The 22161-nt window shown below is 40.5% G+C and overlaps 1 protein-coding gene across 4 annotated transcripts in view; it reads left to right on the top strand.

The window, feature by feature from the left end:
• The window catches only part of LOC140196775 (protein phosphatase 3 catalytic subunit alpha), a 283355-nt gene that overhangs the window by 182939 nt on the left and 78255 nt on the right, over positions 1 to 22161 (top strand). For all 4 annotated transcript variants that reach the window (XM_072256543.1, XM_072256541.1, XM_072256545.1 and 1 more), the window contains exons 5-6: positions 3829 to 3974; positions 15527 to 15666. In XM_072256543.1, coding sequence (XP_072112644.1) covers positions 3829 to 3974; positions 15527 to 15666 — 286 coding nt within the window. The remainder of the gene's footprint in view (positions 1 to 3828; positions 3975 to 15526; positions 15667 to 22161) is intronic.

Here is a 22161-nt window from a genome sequence, read left to right as displayed (position 1 = left end):
CAAATCATTGACAAACAGTGTGAAAGTAGCGATCTCAATACTGACCCCAGAGGAACACCACTAGTCACTGGTAGCCCACCAAAGAAGGCCCCCTTTATTGCTACTCACTGCCTCCTACCTGTCGGTCATTCCTGTGTATATGCAGTATCTTTCCTGTAACACTATGTGATCTTATCTTGTTAAGCCGCCTCATAAAGCATCTTAACAAATACCTTCTGAAAATCCAAGTAAATCTCTCTCTTTCTCTCTTCTTTGTCCAACCTGCTTGTTACTTCCTTGAAGATCTCTAACATTTGTCAAGCAAGATTTCCCTTTACGGAAACAGTGTTGACTTTGATGTATTTTATCATTAATCTCCCAGTACCCCGAAAGCTTGCCCTTAATAATGAGTGCGGACACTTTCCCAACCACTGAGGTTAGGCTAACTGGCCTATAATTTCCTTTCTTTTGCCTTCCTTAAAGAGTGAAGTTACATTTGCAAATTTCTAGTCCTCTGGAACCATACCAGAATCAAGTGATTCTTGAAATATCATAACCAATGCATCTGCTATCCCTTCAGCAACCTCTTTCAGAGCTCTGGAATGTAGTCCATCTGGTCCAGGTGACTTGTCCACCTTAAAACTTTTCAGTTTGCCTAGCACTTTTTCCTTTGTAATAACAATGGCACTCAATCCTGCTCCCTGCCAATCATGGACCTCTGGCACATTGCTAGTGTCTTCCACAGTGAAGTCTGATGCAAAGTACTTATTAAGTTCATCCATCATTTCTTTGTCCCCATTACTACCTCACCAGCATCATTTTCTAGTGGTCCAATATCAACTCTCACCTCCCTTTTACTCTTTACATAACTGAAAAAACTTTTGGTATCCTGCTTTATATTATTGGCTAGTTTGCCCTCCTATTCATCTTCTCCCTTCTTATATCTTTTTTAAGTTGTCTTTTGTTGGATTTTTAAAACTTCCCAATCATCCAACTTCCTACTCACTTTTGCTACCAAATATACCCTTTCCTTGGCTTTAATGTAATCCTTAACTTCCCTTGTCAGCCATGGTTGCCTAGCCCTGCCATTTGAGAACTACTTCTGTGGGATATATCTGTCCTGCGCCTTATGAACTATTCCCAGAAACTTCAGCTACCTCTGCTGTGCTGTCATCCCTGCCGTTATCCCCCTCCAATCCACTTGGGCAAGCTCCTCTCTCATGAATCTTTAATTTGCTTTATTCCATTGTGATACTGATAAATCTGACTTGTGCTTCTTCCTCTCAAATTGCAGTATGAACTCAATCATGTTATGATCACTGTCTCCTAAGTGTTCCTTTACCTTAAGTTCACTAATAAAATCTGGATTATTACACAACACCCAATCTAAGAGAGCCTTTCCCTGAATAGGCTGCACAGTAAAGACCATGATCTACGGTACAATGAAAACTAATCGTTCACCCAACAGTCTGACATGTCAAAGGCTCTCTGTCTTCCCCCCCCCCCCGCCCCAATGAAGGGAAAAAGAGGTGTCCCTTTTCACAGCAAGAAGGAAGACAAAACAAGACAACTTCCTGATTTACAATGTTAAGAGTGTCATGCCTCTTTTCTTCCCACTGAGTCCAGGAATCGGCAGCAATCTCTCCTTCAGTGTGTGTGTGTGAGAGAGAGAGAGAGCAGTTCACCTAGTACAGAGCCTCCAACAGCTAATCCGCTGTTCCAGATGTTACGTTCTCTCTTATGGTGCTTTAGTCAGCGTCACTGGCTTAGAATCAGCCGTCAACAGGGTCTTGAAACCTTGGAACCCTGAAGGCGCGCTTATTTTCTAGACCACATCCTTGGGATATTGAAAAGTGGCTGATCAATGAATGGCTAGCACAAATTGAAGAAGAGTTAACCAACTTCAAAATCCGCATCCAATCCTCTGTCATAAAAGTCAAATTAGGTTCCTTTTCCCAATCCTGTTTAATCTTAGACAAAGGACGCTTATCCCATTGTAATAGTAAATTATAAATTCTTCCAATAGAACCCTTAATGAAAGGATTCATACTCATAATAGTATCTAACAGGTCATTGATTCAACTTAAAATTGTACATCGTTATCATTTGACAAAGGAGAGATTTTCTAAAATCTTTCCTAATGTTGATAGTCATTGTGATAGATGTAAAACTGAGATAGCTACACTGACACATATGTTTTGGTCTTGTTCTATATTGGAACAGTTCTGGAAGTCGGTTTTCTCAACAATTTCTAAAGCACTTAAAATTAATTTACAACCTAATAAATTAACTGTGCTTTTTGGAATAGTTCCTCAAAATATTCATGGTATTTCTGTGTCTGACCAACATGTTATTGCATTAGTTACATTGATAGCTAGGAGGGCCATTATGTTGAAGTAGAAGGATATATCAGCTCCCACTTTGTCACAATAGTTCTCTCAAGTGATGCTATGTCTTAGTTTGGAGAAAATTAGAAGTCGAACCTTTGAACCTTTATTTGATTTTGAGAAAAGATGAGGCTCATTTGCTCATTATTATCATTTGAGTTAATTGATATAATTTTTCCACGATCTAATTGTAAATTTTTTTAGTATATTTTCTTGCTGGCGGTTTGATGTTTATTTTTAGAAGCTTTTTGTATGACGCATGGCTCCGGGATTGTACACCTAATGGGTTCTCTTTTTTTTTTCTCACTTTTCTGCTCAGTAGGTTTTTGTTATCACAAAATTTTGTTTTCAATCTTTAAGATGATGGGTTTTTTTGAGGCATTGTAAGTGTTGTTACTTTGATGTACTCATGTTATTTTTTCCTATATATACAATAAAAAGATTTGAAAAGAAAGAAAGGCGGCTGATCATGAACCCCTGGGAGCAGGTCCAACCACTGCAAGATACAGAAGTCTGAGTGTAACTGCAGGTCAGGGTCTTCAACAAAACCCCATCCATTCTGAAAAGGATAGACATCAAAGGTAGAAATTAAGCGGTTTTTGTAGATGAACACAAAGGAGTCAGCATTGAGAGCCATCACTTGCTAATCTTACACTTAAAGAAAGCATCAATAGCTTTTTGATAAATTAAGCAGTTTTGAAGCCTGATATTAACCTCCTCCCTTTAACTTATCAGAAATATCAAATGAATGTCCACCTAATATTTTCTGTCATTCCCTACTTATAGCTTAATGGTGAGCTGACAAAAATTTTTCTGGTGTTGAAGTAGCTCATTTAATCATGCTTGTGGAATTTCTGTCAGCCACTTTGCGAGATAGAGTTCCAAGGCTTCCCATTTTGGCTAAACTTGTTCCTCCTGAATGCATTATTGTATTTATTAGTCACTATCTAGTTTTAGTCTTCTTGTACCTCTATATCTATTTACTCTCTCAACTCCTCCTGTAATTTTAAAGAACCCTCTCACATCATACTTGATGTGCTTCCTTTTTTGTGTAAGGAAAGCCATCAGCCTGCTGAGCCTTGTTCTTGAGCACAACTACTTGGATAAGATATCAAGCAAATCATTTCTTTCTGTATTTCTCCATTGCCTCTGTATCCATTTTATGGTATAGAGAGCTGAGCTATGCAGCAACCTCCATTATAGCAGTATTAGTTATAAACACATGAAATGCATTGTCACAGACAATTATTGAAGCAAGAGGCATTAAATTTTTAAGGGAAGAAGAGATAACCATTCTCGGAAATTGCAACGGTTTTGGAGTACAGGCCAGTGGTGTTATTTATAGGCTTCACGTTTAATAAAGACGTGGCCAAGTCTGATTTACTATTGCTGCAGGGGTAATAGCTGTTCATTTGCATTTTGGTGTAAATCTCTTGTCTAACATTTTGTTTCTCTGCTCTAGGTAAAATTAAATACTCAGAACGAATATATGATGCCTGTATGGATGCTTTTGATTGCTTGCCATTGGCTGCATTAATGAACCAGCAGTTTCTGTGTGTACATGGTGGGCTCTCTCCTGAGGTTAATACCTTAGAAGACATCAAGAAAGTAAGTACATTTATTAATTCACCCTCTACGAGAGCATTTATGCTCTGCAAGCTCAAGCCCATCACCCCTGTTGGAGCATAGCCTACTCTCAGCAGCTCACCAGAGTCCTCTAACTTGGCCAGTCTTACAAGTTATCCCAGGTGTAGCCCATCTTAGTCTACTCCCAGGGATGAGGCCTTTGGAGCTTCTGTTGGCATTTCTGTAGTACTCCATTTTTATGGGATAGGGTTGCTGGCCCCATACCCAATCCTCCTCCTTTTGCAGCCAGGTTTGGGACTATCCATGGCAGAATTTTTGCTTTGCTAACTGCTTGTTTAAAATGCATATTTCACAAGTTGGAATTTTAATGTTTTAATTCATTCATGGAAAGCAGTAGTTCCTGGTAAGGCCAGTGATTTTCTGCCTATCCCTAATTGCCCGTAAGGTTGGTGATGAGCTTTGGCTTGAACCATTGCAGTCCTTCAGGTGATGGTTTTCATATGGCATTATTGAGTGGGGAATTCCAGCACCGGTCAAGTAATGAAGCAACGCAATACATTTCTGAGGCATAATGGAGAATTCATGTTGGTTTCCAAATGTCTGCTGCCCTTGGGTTGCTGTAGCTCCTTTTGTGACATTAGGACCTCCCTAAGTACTTTGTAGCCAATAGGTAAAGTCACTATTGTAATTTGGGAAATCAGAAAGCCAATTTGTTCACCGCAGCCTCCCACAAAAAAGAGTGTGCACAATGTCCAAATCTATTCTGGGGTAGATGGGCACAGCATTGAGAAGAACTCTTTTGACCTTCAGAAACATAGAAAACATACAGCACAATACAGGCCCTTTGGCCCACAAAGCTGTGCCGAACATGTACCTTGGTTTTACCCATAGCCCTCTAGGCTCCATGTAGCCATCCAGGAGTCTCTTAGAAGACCCTATCATTTCCACCTCTGTCGCCACCACTGGCAGCCCATTCCATGCACTCACCACTCTCTGTGTTTAAAAAAAAACAAACAAACAAAAAAAAAACTTACCCCTGACATCTCCTCTGTACCTACTGCCAAGCACCTTAAAACTATGCCCTCTCGTGCTAGTCATTTCAGTCCTGGGGAAAAGCCTCTGACTATCCACACAGTCAATGCCTCTCATTATGTTATACACCTCTATCAGGTCACTTCTCATCCTCCGTCGCTCCGAGGAGAAAAGGCCGAGTTCACTCAACCTATTCTCATAAGGCATGCTCCCCAATCCAGGCAACATCCTTGTAAATCTCCTGTGCACCCTTTCTATGGTTTCCACGTCCTTCCTGTAGTGAGGTGACCAGAACTGAACACAGTACTTCAAGTGGAGTCTGACCATAGCCCAATATAGCTGCAACATTACCTCTTGGCTCTTAAACTCAATCCCACAATTGATGAAGCCCAATGCACCATATGCCTTCTTAACCAGAGTCAACCTGCTTAGCAGCTTTGAGTGTCGTATGGACTCAGACCCCAAGATCCCTCTGATCATCCACACTGCCAAGAGACTTACCATTAATGAATAGTGACTTGAAATATTTTATCTTCATCTAAGAGTGAATTTATGATTTTTGTTTAACATATTCAAAACACAATTCCTCCAGTGGTATAGTACTGTGTCAGAGTAGGTTTTGTGCTCAGATCTTTAGAGTGGGACTTAATCCTGCAACCTTGTCTTTCAACTGCACAGCTGACTGGAAGTAATGCTACACCTTAGGTGGTTCTGTGGATCATTGAGGCCTCTCACATCTAGCATTTTAAAAGTTAGGCTCCTCAGCTCTATCCAAAGCTGTCTATAGTCTTCACATTTCTGTACTCCTCACCTTGCTCCATCTGTATTTTTTTCTTTTTCATCTCTTTGTCTGCATCCATCTATCATTCACATGCTACAGTTTCTCAACTCCACTCATAACCCCTATTTGGCGGTACCTGCTTGTCATCTTGCTCCCCTCCTCAGTCCACCAATTGTCTCAGAATCCTTTCTGGCCGCCTCCTTTTCTGTATGTTGGTCATCCTGATGCAGGGTTTCAACCAGAAATGTTGATGACTTTCCTCCCGCATAATCTACTGATTTCCTCTAGCATATTGCCTTTAAAATTAGGCCTTCCTCATGGGTTAAATGTTTAGATTAGTAATTAGCTAATATTGGAGAGAATCTGCTTTAGCCAGCTAATGATAGACTTCATTTCAGTTATCTCTCATCGTTGCATGTCCCACGTTTGAATCAGGAAGGTTTCAGGTGATCAGTCTGATCACTTTCTGGGAATAGTATTGTGCTGTTTATCATGCTTTCCTCAATTGGATGTGATTGCCTAATTGGAGAAGGTGACCAGGTGCTGCAATATAGAATGCAGCTCTTTGTTGGGAATGAGTGGTAATGAAACAAGTGGCAAAGGAAGGTTGAAATGTTTAGTTGCACCAAGTGTGAGATGGAGCAATACTCTACATTGTAATTTGACAATGTAAAATGCGTTTGTGGTTGAGATTGCTGTTTCCCACTAACTACCAACTTGGTCTACCAGAAGTTACAGTGAGAAGAGCAATAGATATACTGAATCAGTAACGAAATTGTGAAAGCAGAAAGTTGCAAGGATTAGCCCTGAATTCAGCCGGTTTTATAACAGCACCTTGCATTTATACATCATGTTGAAACATTGCAGGGTGCAGAAGCACTCTGCCAGATGGTTTGAGATGTGTCTACTTTAATGCAATGAGTATCATAAGCAAGGCAGATGAACTTAGAGCATGGATCAATACTTGGAACTATGATGTTGTGGCCATTAGAGAGACTTGGATGCCTCAGGGGCAAGAATGGCTGCTGAGTGTGATGGGCTTTAGATGTTTCAAAAAAGACAGGGAGGGAGGCAAAAGAGATGGGGATGTGGCATTGCTAATCAGGGATAGTGTCACGGCTGCAGAAAAGGAGGAAGTCATGGAGGGATTATCTACTGAGTCGCTGTGGGTGAAAGTCAGAAACAGGGAGGGGGCAATAACTCTGCTGTGTGTTTTTCTTTATAAAAATCTCCAATAGTAACAGAGGCATTGAAAAGCAGATAAGGAGGCAGATCATGGAATGGTGCAATAATAATAGGGTTGTTGTGATGGGAGATCTTAACTTTCCTAATATTGACTAGTATTTCCTTAGAGCAAGGGGTTTAGATGGGGTGGAGTTTGTTAGGTGTCTTCAGGAAGATTTCAGGATGCAATATGCAGATAAGCCAACACTTGATCTGGTATTGGGAAATGAACCTGGTCAGGTGTCAGATCTCTTGGTGGGAGAGCATTTTGGAGGTAGTGATCACAACACTATTTCCTTTACCATGGTGCTGGAGAGAGATAGGAGCAGACACTTTGGGAAAACATTTAATTGGGTAATTGAGATAGGGGGAAATATGCTATTAGGCAGAAACTTGGGAACATAAATTGGGAGCAGATGTTCTCAGGGAAATGCACGGCAGAAATCTGGGAATATTTGTATGGCGTTCTGCATAGGGAAAGGATGGTAGGATAAATGAACCACGGTGTACAAAAGATGTAGCAAATCAAATTGAAAAGAAAAGCTTACCAAAGTTTCAAGAAACTAGATACTGATTCTAGAAAAATTCTAGATACTAGTTCTAGAAAATTACAAGGTTGTCAGGATGGAGCTTAAGAATTTAGTTAGGAGAGCTAGAGGGGGCCATGAGAAGACCTTGGCAAGCTGGATTGAGGAAAACCCCAAGGCATTCTACAAGTATGTGAAGAGCAAGAGGACGAGCTGTGTGAGAATAGGATGAATCAGGAACGACAGTGAAAACGTATGCATAGAGCTGGAGAAAGCAATGGAGGTACTTAATCAGTATTCACCAGTGAAAAGAACTTTGACATTTGTGGAGATGACTTACAGCGGACTGAAATGCTTGAGTGTATAGACATTAGGAAAGAGGATGTGCTGGAGCTTTTGAAAGGTAGTAAGTTAGATACCTTGCATGAGGGACCAGACAAGATATACCCCAGTCTACTGAGGGAAGTGAGGGAGGAGATTGCTGAGCCTCTGGCGATGATCTTCGTATCAACAATAGGGACGGGAGAAGTACCAGAGCATTGGAAGGTTGCCAGTATTGTTCCCTTGTTCGAGAAAGGGAGTAGAGATAACCCAGGAAATGATAGACCAGTGAGTCTTACTTCAATGGTGGGCAAGTTGTTGGAGACGATCCTGAGAGGCAGGATTTATGAGCATTTGGAGAGACATAATCTGATTAGGGATAGTCAGCATGGATTTATCAAGGGGAAGTCATGCCTTACAAACCTGATTGAATTCTTTGAGGAAGTAACAAAACACATAGATGAAGATAGAGCAGTGGATGTAGTGTATATGGATTTCAGTAAGGTATCTGATAAGGTTTCACATGCAAGGCTCTTTCAGAAAGTAAAGAGGCATGGGATCCAAGGAGACCTTGCTTTGTGGATCCAGAATTGGCTTGCCCACAGAAGGCAAAGGGTGGTTGTAGATAGTTATTCTTTATGGAAGGCGGTGACCAGTGGTGTTCTGCAGGGATCTGTTCTGGGACCCCTCCTCTTTGTGATTTTTATAAATAACCTGGATAAAGAAGTAGAAGGGTGGGTTAGTAAGTTTGCCGATGACACAAATATTGGGGGTATTGTGGATAGTCTGGAGGGTTGTCAGAGATTATAGCACAACAACAGTAAGATGCAGAACTGGGCTGAGAAGTGGCAGATGGAGTTCAACCCAGATCAGTGTGAGGTGGTTCATTTTGATAGGTCAACTTTGAAGACAGAATATAATAACAGTAAGACTCTTGGCAGTGCGGAGGATTAGTGAGATCTTGGGGTCCGTGTCCATAGGACACTCAAAGCTGCTGCGCAGGTTGACAGTGTTGTTAAGAAGGTACATGGTGTGTTGGCATTCATCAACCACGGGATTGAGTTCAAGAGCTATGACGTAATGTTAGAGCTATACAAGACCTTGATCAGACTCCACTTGCAGTACTTTGTTCAGTTCTGGTCACCTCACTACAGGAAGGATGTGGATACTATAGAGAGAGTGCAGAGGAGACTTACAAGGATGTTGCCTGGATTGGAGAGCATGCCTCAGGAGAAAAGATTGAGTGAATTCAGCCTTTTCTCCTTGGAGCGACAGAGGAGAGGTGACCTGATAGAGGTGTATAAGATGATGAGAGGCATTGATCGTGTGGATGGCTAGAGGCTTTTTCCCAAGGCTGAAATGGCTAACATGGAGGGGGCATACTTTTAAGGTGCTTGGAAGTCGGTGCGAAGGGGATGTCAGAGCTAAGTTTTTCTCACACAGGGTGGCAGGTGTGTGGAATGCACTGCCAGTGACGGTGGTAGAGACGGATACAATGGGGCCTTTTAAGAGACTGTTAGATAGGTACATGAAGCTTAGAAAAATAGAGGGTTATACGCTAGGGATATTCTAGGCCGTTTCTAGAGTAGGTTACGTAGTTGGCATAAAATTGTCGGCCAGAGGGCCTAATGTGCTGTAGATTTCTGTATTTCTATGTGACTACTGGATGAACAGTTAGAGCTCTGGACCATTGATCTAGAGTTGAGTTTGTATCCAACCACAGCACATTGCAAATTTAACATCAATTCAATCAATAGTTCTGGAATTGAAGAAGGCCAGCTTCAGTAAAAATTGCCAGACGTTTGTAAAATCCTATCTGATTCACAGTTATCAATGTCCTAAGGAGAATGCAGCCAGCTATTCCCACCAGGTCTAGTCTAAATGTGATTGCAGACCCAGTAAAGTGGTTGACTGTAATGCTTGGTCACTCAGAGCGGTTAGGGATGGACAATAAACACGGATAGTGCTGGCAATGTTTACACCCTGTAAATGAATACATATAAAAATTAAATTATGTTGCATCAAAGGAAGTGATGTAGGAAGGGTTACTGAGTGTTTGGTAGGTTTTGAGTAGGAAAGAGCAAGGGTCTCTTCAAATTGTAAAAGCAGCAGCCCAAGCCAGAATTGGTAAATGTTCTGCTTGCTGTACAATAGTGTGAATTTTTTAAATGTCTGAAAGCATTCTGTAGGTGGCTATGCTGCAGGCATTAGCACTTCAGCTGTCTGCATCATTGAAAAGTGGCAGGTGGGCTGGTGTTCGTGATGCTTGCATGGTATCCCAGCCGCCAGCCTGCTGTGTGGAGGTGGCTTTGATTAAATTCCAGGTACTTCCCTCACTAGAGGGATAATTGCATATGTTCATGTGGGATGATTTCATATTTGATTTTAAATAAAATCAAAAGTTTTTAAAGTACAGTCTTGAAGTTTGATGGTAAATGGAAATGGTGATGAATTATGATAAACCTGACATGGTACTAAGCTACTGAAATGTCCAGCTTTGGAGTGTGTCAAACCAACATAGATGAATTTGTAGTGACAGGCGGCCTACTGATGGCCGGAACCAGAGAGAGTCAAGATCTAGGAAGCGAGATCACTCTGTGACACAGTATGGGTTAGTCTTGTATTCCTCAGCATGAAAATGTTTCTCTGAACTTTCTCAGCTTTGTCTCATCAAAGTAGGCTTCTGAAGCAAGAGAATATTTTTCTACTTGATGTATTTCACTCAGTCTATTCATCTCTGCACAATATTAACAGTAAACCTCTGTGAAGGTCCCTGAAGAACTTCGTTTCCATGGCCTCAAATAGGCCCCGTGGGTGGATACAGGACACTGTCAGAGAGCAAGGGAGAAGCCCAATGACTGCCTAGCTGCCATAAAACAATAAATTTTATGTCATATAAAATCGGTGGTGAAAAAAGCAAATGCAATGTTGTCATTCGTTTTGAGAGGACTAGAATATAAAAACAAGGATACAATGATGAAGCCTTTTAAGGTACTGGTGAGGCTTCACTTGGAGCATTGTGAGCAGTTTTGGGCCCCTTACTTAAGAAAGTATGTGTTGACATTGGAGAGAGTTCAAAGGAGGTTCACAAAAATTATTCTGGGAATGAGAGAGTAATCATGAGAGCTTGATGGCTCTGGGCCTGTACTGGCTAGAATTTAGGAGAATTACAGGTGACCTTATTGAAACCTATCGGATGTTGAAATACTTGGATAGAGTGGATGTGGAGAGGATGTTTCCTATAGTGGGGGAGTCTGGTACAAGAGGGCACAACCTCAGAATAGAGGGACGTCCATTTAGAGCTGAATCTGTGGAATTTGTTACCACAGGCATCTTTGGGGGCCAGGTCATTGGGTGTATTTAAGGTGGTAGTTGATTCTTGATAATTCAGGGCATGAAAGATTTATGGGGAGAATGCAGTTACAAGAGAAATGGATTAGGCATGATCAAATGGTGGGTCACTCGGGCTGAATGGCCTAATTTTGCTCCTACGTCTTATGATCTTGTAAGTCAATGATAATACATCTGATTCTAAGAATCTAAAATCTAATGATTAGCTCTCACACAGTAATGCATAGTTTTACAGAAATTGAGTGCCACATTTCTTTCATCACAACAGTAACCATATTTCAAGGGGCATTCAATTTGCCAAAATGCATATTATGATGTCCTATTATTGTGAAAAGTTCTATTGAAATGCACATCTCACATTACTGTAGAATTTAGTTTGTGTCCAGATTCAAGGGTGTCAGGGAGATTTACTCGTTGACTTCATTCCTTCACTGTACTCACTACTAGTCTCCTCATTGTGGCCAGAATTAAACACTGTGTCCAGAGAAAGAGCAAGCAATTAATGAACTTTTGTGTGTGCCTATTGTTTGCATAGATGCACCATCCAGCATGGCTTCCGGTTTGTAAATAGTTTTTAATGACATATCATGTGTAGGGGAATCCCTTTTTTGGAAAAAAAAATGCTGTCAGATTTTCACTGCAGTAATTGATAATTGCTAACATTTGTCTGTGACCAAAAAAGAAAAAAAAAGTGTCAGATGGGAACACCAGAAGAGTTGAGACTTCAATAGTATATTTACTGGGTAAAAGGGCGAATCAGTGTTTGCAATTCCAAATTATATTTTGAGGGAAGCTGACAAGGTAATAGAGATGAAACCAACACGTGTGTTCAGATTCTCGGCATTTGTTGGAAGAATACTTGTTAAGTCAAAAACCTTTAGATACAGTTTGCAATAAATCTTCCAATTGCTATCCATTTCTAAGCTGTTGAAAACTGAGCTTGTCTTTCTCAACATTCGTGTTGTATTGGACCACAAACTTTGCATCCATACCATCACCAACTCTGTCTCAGCTCAAGCACTGTGGTAAAAATCTATTCCTCTTATCTCTATATTTGACAATTTGAGTACATTCCGTGCCACCTTTGAATCTCTTCTTGATATCAATGAAACATTTGACTGGGGGTATGAAGAAGTCCTGATGATGCTGAAGTCAACGAGCATCAAGGGGAAAACTCTGGCATAAAACAGGGTAGTTGTCACTATCAACCTCAACAAATGCTGGGTTTGTCAGCAATACTCACATCTCAATTAATGGGGTTGGAAAAAAACCTTTAAACTTGATCTCAGCCTGATTTGTACTTAAGAGCGTTTCCAATTGACCCATCAGTCTTCACCAGTTTTCTGTTTAGCATGATCTTCCTTTTAATATTCTTCACCTACACTCATGCCATCTGCCCTGTCTGAAATCTACTCCACCTGATGTGATTGGGATTTCCCTGCTCTGCAGTGCCAGCCTGTTAGTTTTCCCTTATTTCCATCAATGACCAAGGCTGTATCCCTCTCCCCCCTCCCCTGCCCCCCTCCCTCTCTCTCTCTCCCCCCCCCCACCCTTCTCCTTTCCACCATCTTTTTGGTCAGGATCTTAGCTGTTTGCACATGCCCCTGATGTAGAATCTAGAGAAACTTTCCTGTTAAAAGTGCTATATATCAGAAATAGTGCTAAAGTGGGGAATTGTGAACTCTGGTTTGTCGGCAGTACCCAAGTGGGCAAGTTCTCTGTAGTCCATCTGGTTGATCATATTCCTGATTCCTTAACATGCAGATGTGACAAATTCTCTCTACCCAGCAATTTATTTTTATGGGCTGAATGTTCATTTACCCGGATGTAAGAGAAATGTGGACTGTTGTTTCTAAGTACGTTCATCTCATTTCCCTGTTTGTGTGGAGGTAATAAGTCTCTGCCAGACTTCCAATCTGCAAAACCATCAATATTTATGAGTTTGCTTTATTTTAAGATTTATTGAAGTTCTTTCATGTGACAGTGTGCATGAATTATTTAATGCCTGCAGCAAGTTAACTGTGTCGACAACTTAACCAAGCTTTTTATTATTGCACCCAAATATTCACTAAAAATTCAATGCCACTGGGCTACAGAAATGTCAATATGTTTAATAGACTTGTTTTAATAAAACTTTATGATATGTAGTTGGAATTAATACAGCATGCAATGAGTTGAATTAAGAAAAAAATCATTTTTAATTAGACTGCCTTTATTTGGAGAATATGCATTGATTCTCGTGTATTTGTAACTAGCTGAAGCTAGAAAAAATTGTGGTACTTGTATAACTTTGCAAAACTGGCAGCTTTCACTGATGTATTTGACTCTTAAACGACTCTTTTCTCATCCAGAATTGGTTTTGAAAGGCAATAATGAAATTTCCTGACATTTCTGATTGATTAGGGTGTAGCTTGCTCTCCTAGAGCACCACCGGTTAGGACATGAATTGTCCTCAGAAATCCTTTTTAATATCCTCTGCTGTTTAGCAGATCAACCATCCCCTAAAAGTCAGTTGGTGATTTGGAAAGTGGGATGCGGTATTAATAAATGTCAGAAAGCATTCGAGTGTGGCTTCTAGAATGAAGAGTAAATGGCTATAATCAGACCTGCTAGCTTAGAAACTGAGCATTGTTTATTCTTTAAACAAACTGTACGGATGAAGTAGTGAAATGCTCCAGTGCGGTGAGCTTCATGCAAGTGACAGCCCAAAGCAAATCGTTCCAGGTAGACTGTATGTAATCATCACAAATAGGGAGAAAGGTGTGGAGTTCCAAGCGAAGGGACAGATGTGTAAGATACCGGTCAGGTGTTTCAGGGGACGTTCAGAAGCAGTTCCTCATTCGACTGGCATTGGAATTCTGGAACTGTCTCTCAGGGGGCTGCAGGTGCTGAGGGTTAATTGGAAAATGGTAAAAGTTAAGATGAGTGAATAGTATAAAGCTGCAAAGAGTTGTACTGTGATTGAATTGAATGACAGAATGGGTTCAAGGAACTGAGTGGCCTACTGCTGTTCCTATGTTGTGTATTGGGAGCTTGTGATTGTATATAATTTCCAGATATTGGCACTGAATGTTTTTGGATTTGGGTTTGTCAGAAGTTACCAGAATTTTATTTCTTGTTTGGTGTATAAGTTTAGTAGTACAAAGGATTTTTCCTGATCAAATACATGACTTTATAAAGGAAGGCTTGAATTTCCATTGTGTATCACATGATGCCTCTGTCCATAAGCACCTTTCAGTCAATAAATTACCTTGTAGTCTGTGTTGTAGTGTAGGGAATATGGCAGCCATTGCAGGCATAAAAGTTGCCTCATACAGCGGTACCTGTTCTTGTGTTGACATTACCACTGGGACCTAGATGAGAAATCCTGTACTCTCACTGAAAGCAGTGCTGTGGGGTTTGTATTTCTTAGACAGCTGAATGGGTCTCTGTTTAAAGTATTTCAGTATTCCACTTGGGCTGTCAGTCCAGACTAAATTGTTGGATGAGGGAGTTGAACAAGATGCTTTCTACCTTCTCTGTTAGATCATTGCCACGAAGCTGTGGCTAACTGCCAAGGTTTTGATTGCTTTCTGAGATGTGAGAGACCAAACCCTTCGATTCAAATATATTGGGGTTTTTTCAATAATTGTTCATTGCCAGCGCTTTCCAGATTTCCCCAAATTAGATAAACTTGTTTGTCCCTTGTTTATATTTTCTCTGCACAGTGTGATCTATTGGGAGCCTTTGGGAAAAAAACCCACTGGAAGTCAGGAAGATTCGTTGGATAGTAGGGAGAGAAACAAATCTGTCCCCAGTCTTCTGGTATCAATTTCTGTGGATATTGAGAGGTTTAATTATGTATTATTTGGGATTCTGTTCACTTTTACTGATGTAAAGCACAGCATTGCTAATATGTTTCAGGAGCAGAGAGGGAATTTTCTTGTCTGTCTTAATTAAAAGTCAGAATTGTCTTCATGTCCTTTATGTTGGCTGGAAGTGCTGACAATGGATTGTATACTATGTTTTGCTTTGGGGAGAATTAGGGGTTTCTGTTTACTGTGGATTTTTTTTAGAAGTCTGAGAAAACAAGCTTCTCTCCTTTCCTGAATCCCACTGTTGGTGGTCTTGTCTCATATTGTATCAACTCCCAACACGAATTGGTGACTGTGGTGCTCGTAAAGTTTCTTACCAATTAAGCCAAGGTATTCAATAAAAATACAATAATCAGTCGTCCTCCACTCGAAAGAGTGAAATGGGGTATTTTTATTTACATTGTGACCCTGTAGCACTACTAGTGCTGTGTATGTCTTTTGTCTATATTTTCAATGTTTTTAATTTGTATTTTCTTCCTTTAGTTAGATAGATTCAAAGAACCCCCTGCTTATGGACCCATGTGTGACTTATTGTGGTCTGACCCACTAGAAGACTTTGGCAATGAAAAGTCTCAGGAACATTTTACTCATAACACAGTTCGAGGCTGTTCTTACTTTTACAGGTAAGGGGATTTATCCTATCACTCTTGGATTAAGTGTCTGCTGCATTTCAAGTTATGGCTGGGGGGTCATGATGTAGAAGTCAAAGCCAGGCTTTCGAGAGTCTAATAGGAATCACTCTTGCACACTCTGTTGTAGAGTCTGGGACTCTGTCATGAGCAGAAATTGACCCTGGATCAGTTGTTAATTTTAAACCTGATCTTAAGTCTTAATAAAATATATTAAGTATGTAAAGCAGACGGGCAAATGGATTTGGGTCACAGATCAGCTGTGATCTCATTAAATTGTAGAACAGAGCCTTGTGTTTCTGTTGATGAGCCATCCCCAGAACACTAGAAGGTTCCAGTGCCTTTAGGAAAGCATCTTAACCTTGGATGAGTGCAGTATAATTTCACTCAAATGTTCCAGGGCTACAAGGGTTAGATTACAAACACTAAGCTCGTGTTTTTATAAAATAGATAAAATATGAGTCATTTAGTTTTTTAAAGGAATTTTGAAAATATTTTTGGGGAAGGTGATTGTACTCCGTGATGGATTGAGTCAAGAACATGGGCGCATCTTAAAGTCAGATCAGGGCAACAGGAAAGAGGTTGGGAAATACTTGACATCTGATGACAGAAAGGTGGTTTGTCTCTCAGTGCTTCAATTAATGATTTTAAGTCTGAGATTGATAACTTTTCTTTAACCAGGGCATAGGGGCATTATGGGGGCAATGGGATGGGATATAGATCAGCTGTAATGTCATTAAATGGTGGAACAAGCTTGAGGGCCTCCTCTTGTTCCTCTTAGCTTTTTGCTTGGACCAGATAATTGATTATGCAGTTGAGCTGATGAGGTTGCTAATTGGTCATGGTTGGGACTCCAGTATTGAATTCTTTCTATTATTATTGTTTATTTTGAATTATTTTCCAATTAAAAATTAATACTATTCAATATTGTTGCTTACTTAATGTCAAAATAATTGAAAATTTATTGTGCTGAATTTTTGTTACATGCTTCAGCTCTATGTGTGCTCTAAAGACAACTGACTCTGTCTCTCCTTCGCCTGCCTCAGCTCTTCTTGTTGTCCCTCCTGGATTAACTGCTATTCCTCAGACATTGGTTAGAAAAAAAACCCATTGCTTTCTGTTATCTTTCCTACATATTTCCCATAAATGAAAATCAAGAACCTTGCGGTTGCTCGGAATCTGAATTAAAACTTTCTGGAAAAAGCACTCAGTAGATCAGGCAGCATCAATGGAAAGAGAAACATCCATTGTTTCAGGATGATGGCCCTTCGGAACTGTGGAAGAGTAAAACAAATTAGTTTTAAGTTGTTGAGACTGTAGAGTAGAGGGGATGGGTAGGTCTGAGTGGATATCTTAGTGTGATATCAGGGTTGCTGTGGGAATGAGTTGTAGAGATTCTTTGGTTAATGGGGGCAGTTAGGAAGACGAGATAAGCTTAGCATAAACAGTTGTGAGTTACTGCTGGCAGGTCATATCACAGTTGGATGTCTTACAATAGAAGTAGTCTATTCTCAGTCAGATGGTGGTTACCTGAAGTTGTAGAATCTGATATGGAAGGCTGTAGTTTTCCGTGACAGATGAGGTGTTATTCAACTGTAGTGTACTATGTGGCAACTTTCTACTCAAGGTGTTATATAAATGAGACTTGTATGGAATTCAGATCATTTTATTTTCTGTGAAACTGAAGTATAATGCATAAAGTGCATACGAAATATTTTGAGATATGATTTATTGTACCACTTTGTCATAACTACAGTATGAGAGTCAGTAGAAAGTTGGTGGATGAGGAAGGAATTGGATAGAATTCAAATTGTATGCAGAACCCAGAGGCATTTTAAAACACTGCTGTAATTTGGCTCCTCAGCATAATGACAGCCCACGAGCCTTGTGCAATAATGGATTAAAAAAGGAGATGCATATTTTTGTTTAAAAATTGATTTAAAGCAAGCATTTGAGCAAATGTGCTCGTTGTGAATTAGAGGATGGAATTGGTAATAAAACACATTTAATTTTGGGTGGGTGTTTTTAAAGGGTAGAATGTGGTTCTAACTATAAGAGTAGGTCAAAAACTGAGTATCTCAAGGCATGACTCAGCTGACACCCCAAAGACTTTCCACTATCTGTAGAGCACAAATCAGGAGCATAATGGAACACTTTACGCCTGTCTGGATTAGTGCTATCCACGAGCACTCAAGTGTAACAGCATTCAACATCAAGCAGCCTGTGTGGTTGTTATTCCATCCACCACTCATGCTTTTCACTATGCAATTGATTATTCTGAATGCTGCATTCTAAAACATCTTTTTACTTACCTAGGTGAAGTTGGAAGTGAACACCACCTCCCACTTCCATTTCACCAAGCTGAGGATCACTTTTTGACTGTTGCTGGTTCTAAATCCAATTTCTCTAAATGTAAATTGCACCCAATAACCCCTTCAACACACAGACTGCAAATGTTCAGGAAGTTGGTGGTTCATCACCTTGTCAAGCAATGGGAATGGGCGATAAACTCTGGCAGTGCTATACCCTGCAAATGAATATAGAGAGCAGTCAATATGTACAATAATAGGAACAGAAGGCAGCTCTCCTATAATGAGAACAAGTGGCTCCTTATGGAATATTAGACTATCAATGGCTACAAAGACAATGAAATAAACCAGGCTATGCTGTTACAATTGTGGTCCACATTGTTGTTGTAATGTCATTATTTGGTATAATTAGTGCCAGTTAGAGAGATGTTACTGCGTAGTTGCGGGCACTTGGTCTACCAACCATTTTCTGTTTGAAGTCCAATTGTTTTTGGCATTACAATGGGAATGTATTTAACATTTTTGAGCCAAATCCATGTAGAAAGAATCACAAAAATGTCAACACCTGACAGGAATGGACTTTATTCCATGAATTACAGCAGAATGAGAAATATTTAAAATAATGAGGGGTATCGATAGGTGGATGGTAACAATATTTCTCCCCAGGAAGAGACTATCAAAATTAGGAGACATAAACCTGATGCCTTATAAGGGTTCACCCTGTTGAGGATGATGTTCTGACATCAGCCTCCAAGGCAGAGATCACAGGGTTTGCTAGATGATGTCGGGAATTCACACAGGTATAGTATTGTTCTTCCCTTCAAGACTTGAATAAAAGAATATGAGCTAATGGGAAATTGAAGCATCACTATATTTATGCTGTTAGGTTTTGCCTTGATAGGAAGTAATGGCATGCAAACCCAACTGCAGCTGTTGTGCATTCGATTGTGTCTCTAATTTCACTCAGAATTGTCTTTTGCTGTCATAGGTTGTACCTGGACTTGCAGGATTCTAGATTGCTGATTTTCTATGCCACAGATTTAGCCCTCAGCAGACTGCAGATCTTGTAATTCATCCAGTCTGCTGACTCACTGCAGACCTCTGCCTCCCTTTGCCATACCTTTGTGGTCGTTATCCCTGGTATTGGCTCCGCCTATATGCTGGGAGTAGAAATACAGCCAGATGATTGGACTTGCCAAAGTATGAGTTTTGGATGGTATGGTAGCATTCTTGATTATTGTGTAACAGTGACAGAATATTGGTGCCTCTGGTACTGCAGCTAACATGTTGAACTTGTTTGGTCAGAGACTTTCACGTGTATCAAGGTGCAGAGAAAATCTTGTCTTGCTGTTCTTGCAGATCAGTTGATTGTAACAGTGCATTGGGGTAGTACAAGGTAAAACAATAACAATGCAGGGTAGAATCTTGCAGTGTCAGAGAAAGGGTAGGAGGACGCTAAGGTTCAAGGTCAATGAGGTTGGTTATGATGTCAAAAGAGGGGAGAAAAGAGAACATCTGGAGTGGGTGGGGTATTTGATTGTGCTGGCTGCTTTACCGAGACAGCAGGAAGTGTAGGCAGAGTTCATTGAGGGAAGCTGTTTTCTGTGATGTGCTGAGCTGTGTCCACAACTCTAGTTTCTTGTGGCCATTGACAGAGCAATTGACAGTACCAAGCCATGATGCATCTGGATAGGATGCTATCTATGCATTGATTTAAAAATCAGTAAGTGTCAAAGGGGACATGCCAAATTTCTTTAGCCTCCTAAGGAAATAGAGATGCTAGTGGGTTTTCTTTGTTTGCTCCTAGGAATTTGAAGCTCTCAACGCTCTTGTCCTCAGCACCATTGATGTCAATAGGTGCACTAGCATCCCTCCCCCCCTCTTCCAGCTCTTTTATTTTGCTGACATGAGTGAATGAGAAGAAGAACCTGTAGGTGGCGGTGATGCCATGCAACTGCTTGTAAAGGTCACTGGGATATTTTCAGGGACCCTTGACTTCCTGAATACAGAACGCTGAGCACTTTCCTTGGCACATGAACAGAATAGAGTGCTTCCTTGGTGGTATGATCTCAGGATGAGGCTGAAAATGGTTGTAGCCAGTTCAGGCTTGTCTTGAGGTGGTCTGTCTTAGTTACTAGGAAGTAAACTAAAGCCTGGACCTGGGCAAGTTTCCCCTGGTCATTGAAATGTGGCTTTAATGTTTCATTTGAAATGGGCACAGCACAGCAAATAATCTTCTGGAGGATCTCAGCGGGTCAAGCAGTATCAGATGAAGGGTCTCAACTCAAAGAATCGACTATCTATTTCCTTCCACAGATGCTGCCCAACCTGCTGAGTTCCCTCAGCAGATTGGTTTGTTACTCCAGCTTTCATCATCTGCTGTCTCCTGTATTGCAGTCTAGATGATGACTGGGACCTGAAGTCACCATCTCCTGACACCAACGGGAGTGCTGCTCACTGAAACACCACCTAGAATAGGTGGACTGAAACAAGCAGTATCATTTCAAAGTGTGACTAGCCGTTGGTATTCCTTCCCTTCAGCGTGATCAGTTCTTGCTGTATAATCTCTACCGGTTCAGAAAACCAAAATATTCTTAATAAACAGTTATTTTTACAAAGCACAGGGAGGTATTTAAAAAGTTAACATTCTATGCTTCTTTTGGGAGTAATAAATGTTTCAGTAGTTTTGTAACTAAAATGTTTTTTCTTTGTTAATGTGATTCCCAATGAAAATTGAATAACAAGTACTGTCCTATTGTGGAGTCAAAACTGCAGGTTGCAGAAAAGAAACTGTATAACATCTATCAAGAGGACCTGCTCTGGGTGTGAGCTCACAGGGCTGACTGAGCTACATATACAGTTTGATCTGTAGCTTTATTAACATGACTGATAAATGGCCCAGGCAAGGAAGCTATAATTGGTGAGGAAGTGGCTGCAGGTGGAATTACATTTTCTCTGAAGCTGCAGACTTCAATGTTTTGTAAGCCAGGCACTTTATTATTTTTTTTCAGCTTTTTATATGAGCTGATTTTTCTTTTTCATCTTCAGACCTTCTTTCCTCAGTTCTTTTGGATGAAGCATTAAGCTGAGACCCAAACTGAGTTCACAAGCATCTGCTGAAGATCCCATGGTGTTATATGAAGAGCAGTGAGTTCTCCCTTCTGTCTAATCCCATTTATATCCCTCAGTCAACATCACTGCTAACAGATATTCTCCGTATCACGTTGCCTATGGGAGCATCCTATGCTAGTGGTTACTGAATTTCCTACATCAGATATCTAAATATTTTGATAACAAGCTGAGATCATAACAGATGCTGTACAAATGCAAGACATTTCTCAATTTTCTTTAGCAAAACTTGCCTTGTGCCTCACCCCAGCCCCATTTATCCATTTAATTGTATGTTTTCCTTTCAGTCAGTTTCTTTATTTAGATGCCATTCAAAGCTGATTGGTGATGCACACAACCATTCTAGTGATGGCGTATAGCTTTTTTGGGGATGTACATACAATTTTGTCAATCTGATTGAATATAGGAAATATAAACTGGAGTGAGCCATTGAGTACTGCCTTTCAATGAGGTAGTGGCTGGATTTTTTTTGGCAATGTTCCACTTAGTAACATGGTATCCTTTGATTTCCTTAATGTCTGAGAACTAAATCCTAGGCGAATCATGTCAAATCAAGGGCCAATGGCATGGATAGAGGTTTTATCAAAAGTTGCTCTCTGTTGGACAAACTGTTTAAAAGGTGTTTCAGGGCAGTTAGATGTAACACACCACTCCATGACATCATCGACTTAAACTTGCATAGTACACTTATTGTAAGAAGAGCCAGGTGAGCTGCCTCAACGCTTATTGCCCAGTGGCACTGCCTTTTAATGGATGATGAAGTGCTTTGAGAGGTTGGCCATAGCTAGGATCAACTCCTGCCTAAGCAAGAAGCTGTACCCGCTGCAATTTGCATATTGCCACAATAGGTTTACAGCGGGTGCATTCTCCACTCGGCCTTGGATCACCTGGACAATAGTAATACCTACGTCAGGATACTATTTATTGACTACAGCTCAGCGTACAACAATGTCATGCCCTCAGTTCTAATAAAAAAAGCTCCAGAACCTGGGCCTCTGTTTATCCCTCTGCAACTGGATTCTTGACTTCCTTACTGAGAGACCCTGGTCTG

The sequence above is a fragment of the Mobula birostris genome, chromosome 4 (assembly GCF_030028105.1).
Source record: "Mobula birostris isolate sMobBir1 chromosome 4, sMobBir1.hap1, whole genome shotgun sequence".
NCBI lineage: Eukaryota > Metazoa > Chordata > Chondrichthyes > Myliobatiformes > Myliobatidae > Mobula > Mobula birostris.
Note: the sequence above shows the minus strand (reverse complement) of the source record. Positions and strands in the feature narration are given on the sequence as shown.